The sequence below is a fragment of the Nelumbo lutea genome, chromosome 4 (assembly GCF_056320005.1).
Source record: "Nelumbo lutea isolate HS-2025 chromosome 4, American lotus-T2T, whole genome shotgun sequence".
Taxonomy (NCBI): Eukaryota; Viridiplantae; Streptophyta; class Magnoliopsida; order Proteales; family Nelumbonaceae; genus Nelumbo; species Nelumbo lutea.
The window spans coordinates 4,022,014-4,032,587 of NC_142687.1; the positions used below are offsets into that span (position 1 = coordinate 4,022,014).

A 10,574-nucleotide genomic window follows, 5' to 3' on the forward strand; every position below is an offset into this window, starting at 1 on the left:
AGACCAACCAACCCAATTTGCACCCATAGCAAAAAAGATTAGCTGAATGCAATAACTGATCAGCGGGCTGTGAAACCAATGACGCCCCTAATAAATGGGACCTACAAGTCTATAACCATTTAACTTTTCATTGTACATTTTATAAGTTTTATCATTGGTGTAAGCCATTATCATTAATTTCACAATCTACTGAACAACCATAGCATTCATGTAACCTGATTTCTCTTGGGGTGTTGGATGATGAATGAGTATCATGCGGCATCTGTTGTTGGATCAAACGAGCCGTCAATATGAATGGAGGTGCAATTTGAAAGTACCTGCAATACTGTTGGGTGAGCTTGTAAACCGCAGATATATGAAAATTTTCACTTGGCAGTTTTATGGGCAATAAGTGTTTTCAAATGTTTTCCTGTTTGGTTGTCAATTGTCATTTGTTGATGCTTGGACAGTGGTGAGTGGCACATGAGAGGGTTTTGGGCATGTCGATTTGTGTACCTGATCCAATCCTATCTCTTTCCCACGTGACCTCTCTCTTTCTCCTCATATATGAAATGTTATAATTTCTTTTTCTCGTGAAATGAAAATAAAATCCTAATGTTTTAGTATTGAAAACACTAGAAGAGATCCATGTGATGCTGTCAAAATGGTGCTCATGTTTCATTTATTTTCTTAATTGAGTTGGTTTGGGCGAGTGTAAATAACCTGTATTTATTTGTTTTATTTTAAAAATTCAAGAAAATTACAAAATTCTAAAAGAATTGGGAAGAATATGAGGAGTTTGACATGGACGACTGCATAATATAGTATGTATGGATTACTATGTTTATTATTTTTATTTTAAGATGAAGTTTTTTCATCATCACCCATGCCTTGTACAAACTTTATGGAGTTAGCTACATGAATCCTGTTTCAATCTGTTATATTTAAAATTATATCCATTGTTAAATCAGTAGTGTTTAAATCATTTCTGACTATTTTTACCCATGTACTTTTTAGTCTATTTTGAACTCTTCTAGGCCTTTTAACATGTAATAAATCGCTTCTAATTGACACAACTGGTGGCCTTCTATGTATGTGCTTAAACTGTATTAGTCTATTATCTTTCATTTTATCACCTATTTGACATACTTTAGCTTTTTATAAACAACTTTATTCCCAATCCTATCCTTTCTGGTTTTTTCACTCATCCATTTTAACATTTGCATTTATGAGCATGTTGTTTCTTGGCTGTCCAACACTTTGCTCCATATAATATAGCAGGCCTTACAAGTAGTTTATAGATTTTTCGCTTTAATCTAAGTGGTATTTGCCATCGCATAGAAGTTTAGATGCACCCCTCCATTCATTTGCATTTATGAACATGTTGTTTCTTGGCTGTCCAACACTTTGCTCCATACAATATAGTTGGCCTTACAAGTAATTTATAGATTTTTCGTTTTAATCTAAGTGGTATTTGTCATCGCATAAAAGTTTAGATGCACCCCTCCATTTTGCTTATATTGTTTTAATTCTTTGAGCGACATATTCCTTAATCTCTCCCTTGATATGAATTATTGAACCAAGGTACTAAAAATGGTTGCATTGAATTATCTCTTCACCTCCAATCCTAAGTGTATCTTGATTTACATTTCTATTATTATTAAATTTACATGTCATATACTATGTTTTAGTCCTACTTATTTTAAAACATATTGTTTTCAAGGCATTTGTCCATAAATTTAAATTTGCATTTAATTATTCATTAGTTTTATCAATTAAAATAATGTCATCCATAGAACTTCTTCATGAATATGTTTAGTTAATTCATCTATGGTCAATGTGATAATCGTAATTACTAAGAGCCTAAAGCATACATGGAAAGGGGTGTTTTTTAGATTGAACTATGATACTAAAATAACATGATACCATAGGAACTTACAACCAATCAACAAGCATAATTTTCATCAAATTTTGTACGGGGTTTTGATTTGTCAAATCCTCTTCGAAATCATATCTTTCTGACATCATAAATTTTCCCTCAAACAATCATGTTATTATTTACATTAAGCATTTTAATCATGTATTTTCAACATCATAGAGTTTCCCTCGAATGATCATGTATTCATGTTATTATTTACATTAAGCCTTTTATTCAATTAACTTTTATTTGTTGTCTTTTAACTAATAAAGTCTTTTAAAAACTTATATTAAGTGAAATTAATTAATAATTTAACACAATTCAATCTTTCAATCACGTGCTCCTTACTAGTTTCATTAAGAAATATACATGTATATTTTAATAAAACAATAAATATGCATTTAACCATTTATATATAATTAGAAAAGGTTGTTTTTAACTTTTTATATAAATAATATAAGATACCATTTGTTTGAATAGATTCAGGTTGGGCCGGGTTAGGTTCGAATAAAACTCACAATAGCCAAGACTGCAACCCAAATCCAACCTGAGCTTAGGGCAGGCCCATGTTTTTACTTTAGTCCCAGGCCGATCCAGTGCAAAAGCTCGGGTTCGGGTTGAGGCTGCCAAATTGCAACCCAGACGATTAACCAACCTAAAGTTCAGATCGACTCACCTAAAATGGTTCGACCCAAATCACACCTTTGGCTATCCCGATGGCTCAATGCCTTCATTTTCTTCGCGCTATATAAGTTTCTCCACTGCGGCTTCGTCACTTTGGCGGGGTCTGGTTTTAGGGTTTCTGCTTCTCGCTTATCAGATATCAAACACACACAGCGGCGCAAGGGAAGAGTTTCTCTGCACAAATGGTAAATCAAAAACCCTAATTTTCTCCCTCCATGTCCGTCACTACCTCTTCAATGCTCAGCAGATACATCGGTAGAATTAGATATGTCTGGTCTTTTGGATCATAAGCGACGACATCGAGGAGTTAGGATTTGTTGCTTTAGGGCTTGTTATGTGTTCTTCAGGTTGCTTTAGCGAGATTCGTTTTTCTTACAACAAAGCATGTAATATTATTTTATTGAGCATGGCGGTTTATCCTTTTTACCAGTTTGGGTCCAAATGTTGTCTGCAAATGTAGTGCCAGTGGTTGGCTTTGTTGATTTTCCTTGATATCTCTATTTGATTTGTAAGAAATTTGTGGATACAACTTTACTTGAATGTTGGGGATACACAACTTTGCTTGATTTATAATGAACCATGAGCTTTTCCTGTACGAGTGAATGATATCTTTTTTCGCTTATTAATTTTCAGGCCCCGAAAAGAGGTGTGAAAGCACCCGCGGCACCTGCTAAAAAGAAACCGGTAATTTGTTGTTTACTTTTGGGGTGGAAAATTGTATTTAATTGGCTTATCCACTCATTTTATTGAGTATTATTTGTCATTTGGGCTTCAGGAGAAGGTTGTGAACCCATTGTTTGAGAAGCGTCCGAAGCAGTTTGGTATCGGAGGGGCATTGCCTCCAAAGAAAGATTTGCATAGGTTTGTGAAATGGCCAAAGGTTGTTCGCATCCAAAGGCAGAGGCGGATTCTTAAGCAGAGGTTGAAAGTTCCACCTGCATTGAACCAGTTCACAAAGACACTTGATAAGAACCTTGGTAAGATTCTGAAGAATATTTTGTTCAGGCACTTGTATCTAGTAGTTTTTTATGGTTGAGGCCGAAGTAGATGGGATTTATGATACCTGCTTAACGGTACATGCCCGTACCACTGTGGGAGAAGATACTTACCGCGTACGGTTCTTCATGTACTTCAATTCTCTATAAAATAAACACTTTTAAATTTGTGAAATGGTGCTTTTAACAAAGTACACCATAAAAAATTGGCTCATTTTAGAAACTTAATTAAAATTGGCGAGACATGAATCTAGAGAAATGACATGTAGCTCCAAAAATAATTATAAAAAAAATGTAGCTCCAAAAACCAGATATAGGAGAATTATATAAGCATGATCAATAGGATTCCTCTACCCGAATCTGTATCTGAGATTTTAGGAAATGAAGAGTTGTATCCCCATATGCCATCTGGCATCATAAGATAGGATAAGGTCAAAAAGTAATTTTAGTTAGCATAACTAGCATTCAACACATTCAGGGCCTTAGATTTGTTTTTCTTAGATTTTCCTCAGTCAGTTTTGGAGTCCACTTAGAGAGTGTGAGTCTACTAGTAGCATTCTTTAATCTGCTAGTTGAGATCCATTTATGGAGCTTATGATCCTTTTCTCATATACCGGATTGTCTTGTGGGAGCTTATATTTGATTTTTGTTGGCCGTGCAAATGCCTTATGATGTAAAACATATATCCACAGGGAAAATTGCCAAACATGATAATATGGTTTTCCTGAAGTGTATCAGATCTGATTTTTTTCCATATTTTGATAGCGACCTTGTAAGGTATAAGATTGTTTGACCATTTGTTCTTGAAATGAAGTGGTGGAGCAAGTTACTATTTTATAGTGTGACAGCAATTGAACTTTTAAGCAATGACCTTGTTGGCCAAGCAGTAGAAGATTGACATGTATTTACTGCCCCAACTGCACATTGCCCTGGATGCTTAAATCTAGGGATTAAGAGGTTCCAGATCTGATTCATTGTTTTTGATGTAATGAGAACCCACTTATAAGCGTGCAAGAAACTGATGTGGATATAGCTTGCTGTAAAAGCTATGTGCTGGTGTTCTTGTTCCATTTCTTGTGTGTTGGCTGCTCCAGATTTATAGATTAGAGCCTAAAGAAGTGGTTAAAAAAAGTAAGAAAAGCTAGTGAACTTATGTTTTTTCCTGACTGTACTGGTATTACAAACATTTTATTTTTTATGTCTGTCCCCTTGCTTTGTATGATTAAAAGAAAGGTAAAACAGGGGCTTAAAAATGGAATGAGCATGCACAAAATCCAACCCATGTGGAAAGTAGGATATTAGAGGTCACTGTTGTCAGACTCAAGTTGGAGAGGTCAAACCAGAAATTAATGGCCAAAATAGTTATTCTGATGCTCAACTCTTAGTATTTTTGACTTTGTCAAAGTCTACCCAACACTTCTGTTAGAGGTGTTATAATCTACTGGATATATTGCTTTAAGTTTACCCAACACTTCTGTTAGTAGGTGTTATAATCTACTTTGTCAAAGTCTACCCAACACTTCTGTTAGTAGGTGTTATAATCTACTAGATATATTGCTCAACTCTTAGTATTCTTGATTTTGTCAAAGTCTACCCAACACTTCCGTTAGTAGGTGTTATAATCTACTAGATATATTGCTTTAAGTTTATTTTTATGGAAAATAACATTGAAAATAGTCTATAACCATTTTTTATTATTATTATTATTTTTAATTCATGATTTTATTTGAGCAGTCAAACAGGATAGATCAGACTGTATGACCCATGATTCAGTGGCCAAAACAGAACTTTAAGTCCGGGGCAGGCATAACAGCACTGCTATGGGTTTCCATCGACATTGTAGTTATTTACGATAAAATTCACAATTCAAAATTATTAATCTTAAGGGGTTTAGTTTCAATCTTATGTCTGAATCCTTTTATTGTAAACACCTTATAGTTTGATTGATGAATCTTATAATTTATGAGATTAATGCAATAAATATCAATTCAATTGATACAACTCTCATTCAGTGTTTTAAAAGCGCAAGGTGCAAAAAAGGCGCAAGGGCCATTTTGCGCCCGAGGCACAAGGCGAGGTGTGTGCCTTTTTGAGGCAAGGCGCAAAATTAGAAAAAAAATCAAAAATTTTATAAAACATAATATTAATAAAAATATAAACATAAGTTTTAAAATAAATGTTTCAAAAAACCTATTATCTAAAATTAAAATACATGAATATAATATGTAAAGCATATTCAAATGAGAATTCAAAAATGAAATCAAGCATATAAAACATTTTCAAGCATATAAAGCCCACAATCTCTTTTTTTTCTCAATTGCATCAAGTAGCTAATGTGACATATTACATTCCTAATTCTACGAGCCGCCTTTGTGCCACACCCCTCGAGGCAAGCCCAAACAAGGCCATGTTAGGGTTTTATAGTTTTAATTGCTTTTAAGAAGATATTTTATTAGGATGAATGAATGAACAACATTACCAAATAGGGGATTCTCGAAGCTTCGGTGAGCGAACTGGAGCTTCAAGAATTCCTTGTTTGGTAATGTTGTCCATTCATTCATCCTAATAAAATATCTTATTAAAAGAAATTAAAACTATGAAATTATTATTTTTTGTGTGAAAACTAAGAATTTAAGACCCTAACATGGCCTTGTTTGGGTTGGCCTCGAGGGGCGTGGCATGGGGGTGGCGGAGCCCCCAGCCCAGCAGCCAGACTAAAAAAAAAATAGAAAAAGTAGCAAATTTTGAAAAGGTGCACGCCTGAGCTAAGGCGCACCAGGCGTGTGCCTAGGCCCTGGGTGAGGCGCCTACCCTAAAATGCACCTTGCCTGTGCGCCTAGGCGCTGCTCTCATTGTTGTCATTCTTTTGTTTCTTTTTATTGTTTCAAAGGGCGATTGTTTTATTACCCTTATAAGATTATTTAAGATATCTAGAGGGCCATTATATGTGGTTTAATTTACTTTTTAAGTCAAACTTGATTTGATCATCATATGCTTCTAGCAACAAGTTGTGGACACTGTTAAGTACCTAAGTGGTAGAAAAGTGTGTGTATATATATATATATATATATATATATATATATATATATATATATATATGATTGTAGTTTTTGGGTATTTATGTAAAACATAGGCCGTGATTGTTATAACTTATGACATCCACACTCTTGCTGATAAACAAGATATAAAGCATTTACAGCCTTAACTAGGTTCACGTTAGATGCTATCTATATTTAGTATATCAATTTGTATTCACTTGTGCCTGCAAGTGTGTCTACCAATACATGATATTGATGACTTTCTTATCAAGGGGCTACATGACCAATCTAAATCTCTACTGAGATTGGCTATGTTGAATATCCCAATTCCAAGTGAGCCCCATACCTCTCAGCGTTACAAGTTTTGCTAACTCGGAAAGAAAATAATTAATCTATTAAAATGCTTTATGTGTTGTCAGATATTCCTCAGAAGTTTGGAGCTTTTCAGATCTGATGCTCCAACAATTAATTCCACTCGATGCTCCTTCTTCCAGCCACTAGGGTTCCCCCCATGGATAGATGATGGATGCAGGATTATTTGGACCCTTTATGGGTCATATCCATATTGGCACACAGTGGATATTATTTTCGTGTTTTCTTTTCCTTTAATTTGTTTTTTCTGTTCTAAATGGTGTTTTGGTATGTTGATAACCAGAAGCTCACTAAAATTACCTTTCTTTAACACACAAGCAGCAACAAGTCTCTTCAAGATGCTTCTGAAGTACAGGCCTGAGGATAAAGCTGCAAAAAAGGAGCGCCTTCTTAAGAGGGCTCAGGCTGAAGCTGAAGGAATGACTGTTGAGGTTAAGAAGCCCATTGTTGTGAAGTATGGACTCAACCACGTCACCTACCTTATTGAGCAGGTCTGTTTGAGTGTGTTATGCATCTTAGTACTGTTTTCACATTTGAGTAATAGTCAAATTTTTAATGCAAATCCTGATTCATTCTTTTTTACAGAACAAGGCACAATTGGTTGTAATTGCACATGATGTGGATCCAATAGAGCTAGTTGTCTGGCTTCCGGCCTTGTGCAGGAAAATGGAGATTCCCTACTGCATTGTGAAGGGAAAATCACGCCTGGGAGCGGTAATTGTATTTTTTTTATCATATTGGATGTTTTCTAATCTTTAGCAAACTTGAGGACTTAATATTTATACAAATTTTTCTGGTAGATTGTTCACAAGAAAACTGCAGCAGCACTGTGCTTAACGACAGTCAAGAACGAAGATAAGTTGGAGTTCAGCAAAATTTTAGAGGCTATCAAGGTGTGTACCGTTCCCAATATTTGATGCTCTGTCCTAATCCTGAAAATAGTTTTATTTTTTTCATTTGGTGACTTTAATTGCTTTTCAGGCCAACTTCAACGACAAGTATGATGAATATCGGAAGAAGTGGGGAGGTGGTATCATGGGTTCCAAATCCCAGGCCAGAACAAAGGCAAAGGAGAAGCTTCTTGCCAAGGAAGCTGCCCAAAGAATGACCTAGGACCGGGTATTATATATGAAGTTAGATGGGGATTTTGCTTCTCGATTTAGATTTTCATTGGTATTTCAGATACGCAATTTTATGACACTCTTCATACTTCATATCGCTTGGACATTTTTCTCTTATTGTTCCCCCTGCTTTGCGATAAACTATCCGATTATTGCGGACAGTCGAAAGGGTTTTCAAGGTGTCCCTTTGGCATTCTGAACCTTGTTAGTACGTCATATGTCTCTTTCCCTCGCATTGATGGGTGATTCTAATATTCTCTTACTTAGCATGTCTTAGGCCATGTTCGGGAGTACTTAAAAATAAGTGCTTATTTGAGATCACACTATTAAGCATTTATTGGTGTTTGAGACATTGCCCTAAATACTTGTTTATTTTAAAAATAAGGGCTTATTTTTTAAGCCCAAATTGCCAATTTTTTAAAGTGCTTATATAATAAGCCCTTGATTTATTTTTCTTTCAAAATTATCTCTAGGTGAATTTTAAAATACCACTTATAAAATTATCCCTAATTGAATTTTATAAATATGTTTTTGTAAAAGTAGTTTAATAAAAGTGTTTTATGAAAGTACATTTATAGGAGTACATTTGTAAAAATGATTTTATGAAAGTATTTTTATAAAAATATTTTTTAGAAGTGTTTTTATAAAAGTGCTTTTATGTAAATGCATGTAAATGTACTTTTCATAAAATTATTTTTAAGTGCTCTCAAGAAAGTGCTTTCATAAAAGTAGTTTAATAAAATATTTTCATAAAGGTGTATTTTGAAAATTTGAAAGAAAATGATGGACAAAGTAGTTATAATAATGAAATGTTTATTTAAGTGCTTATTGGAGAAAAAGACTACAATAAGTGCTTATTGGAATAAGCACTTCTTTTTAAGTATTTATTCAATAAACAGTTTATTTTAACATATGCATTTTCAAACACGGCCTTGGGAAAACAAAGCTGTATCTTTGCGTTTGTGGGCGTCTTGACTGAAGCCAATTTTTTTTTCCTTAATGGGCTACAACTACACGAAGGGTTTCCATTGGAAAGTCACTTTTGGAGAAGCCATTTTTATTTTTATTTTCTACTTTCCGTGATTTTCACCATATACAATTTCTTGTCTTTTTGTGTGGAGGCTGGGAAAGGCCTCCCAAACGGGCACTCAGCTAATCCATTCTAGTAATGCACTTTTTGCATATTAATCCATGAATCCTGCAAATATATCATTATCAAAAACTCTGCAATTACATTAAGATATAGACAGTTCGATAGTTCATCTGAATTATGACATGTCAGGATGTACTTGGCCCTTGTGGAATGTTGGAAAATGAAAATAAAATATTAAATTTGAAGTTCATAAATTTAGTTTAAAGAATTAAAGATTACGAATTAAAATTTGTATAAATGTCATCATTCAATTCTCCGAACTAGCATGGAATTTGATTTGATGGTTTGATTGGGTCACTGCATTTCTGCCATTTGATTAGCCCCATATGGTATGAGCGAGGGCCTTTATAATTTATTAAGAAAATCAAAATTTTCACTAACTCCATTAGTGCAATATTTTAGAAAAAAAGGTCAATGTAAATAGGCCAATGATTTGCATTAACATTTTTTTTCTATCATTTCTTTGTTTTTTATTATCCAAACCGATATTAATTCATAGTAACCAGCAGAGCAAGACGGCTACAAACATCATGTGCACATCGGAGCTCTACAATAGAAACATCTTCCTAGACGTTCTCAATGCATAGCTGAAAGGGGTATAAGGTTAGTGCAAGGCGCGGTCTGTGCGTAGCTGAATGCAATCAAGACTGAAAAACAAATAAAAAAATTAACATTAGTATGCGGTCATCGTAACCTTGCAATCAATGCTTTACTTCTCTTACCTCCTCTTCCTCCTCCCCTGAGGTTTCTCATAAATACTAACACCTACCCTCTAATTTTTTGATAGGACTTAAACCTCCCATCTCATAACGAGATGTGACCATATTCAACATGATTGATGAAAAGGCATTTTTATCCCTCGCTATGCTTCAAATTTTCAAAGAAAACCATAAACTATAGTTCTCATGATCAGTGTTACATCCTGTTGGAAGACATTGATTAAAGGGACCTCAACATGAAATGAACATTAAATTTTGGGCAGATTATAGGGCATCGATGTTTTGGAGGACCAAAAGGCAGAAATAGGAAGCATGATTACAGTTTTTTTTGGGGGGGGGGTTCATGAAGAGTGAGGTTTTTTGGATAATTGGATAGAATCATCCAAAAACATGTTGAATGTATTTTGTTCCCCACGCTTGCAATGAAGTAGTAATAAATCTCACGCTTTCAGCCATTGATTTTAATTTTGAAATGGTAGCAAACCAAAGTCTTAGATGTTCCATCTAGTTATCAAGCTAAACATAGGAGAAGAGTATCAGAATAACCACTTTTTTTTTAAGCTACAAATCATGACGAGGTTTCTTATTCCAATAG

The 10,574-nt window shown here is 34.5% G+C and overlaps 1 protein-coding gene across 1 annotated transcript; it reads left to right on the forward strand.

The window, feature by feature from the left end:
- Window positions 1–2,676: 2,676 nt before the first annotated feature.
- Window positions 2,677–8,307, forward strand: LOC148853452 (large ribosomal subunit protein eL8y-like). Its single transcript, XM_088985690.1, has 7 exons — window positions 2,677–2,766; window positions 3,215–3,265; window positions 3,357–3,558; window positions 7,308–7,477; window positions 7,572–7,700; window positions 7,787–7,879; window positions 7,968–8,307. The coding sequence occupies exons 1-7, from the start codon at window positions 2,764–2,766 to the stop codon at window positions 8,097–8,099; spliced, it is 780 nt and encodes a 259-aa protein (XP_088841816.1). The 5' UTR covers window positions 2,677–2,763; the 3' UTR covers window positions 8,100–8,307.
- Window positions 8,308–10,574: the final 2,267 nt, after the last annotated feature.

Excerpts from the sequence above, each read along its gene's own strand:
- LOC148853452 (XM_088985690.1), top strand. Across the intron at positions 3,266-3,356 it reads CACCTGCTAAAAAGAAACCG|GAGAAGGTTGTGAACCCATT; the intron begins GTAATTTGTTGT and ends TTTGGGCTTCAG. Across the intron at positions 3,559-7,307 it reads GACACTTGATAAGAACCTTG|CAACAAGTCTCTTCAAGATG; the intron begins GTAAGATTCTGA and ends ACACACAAGCAG.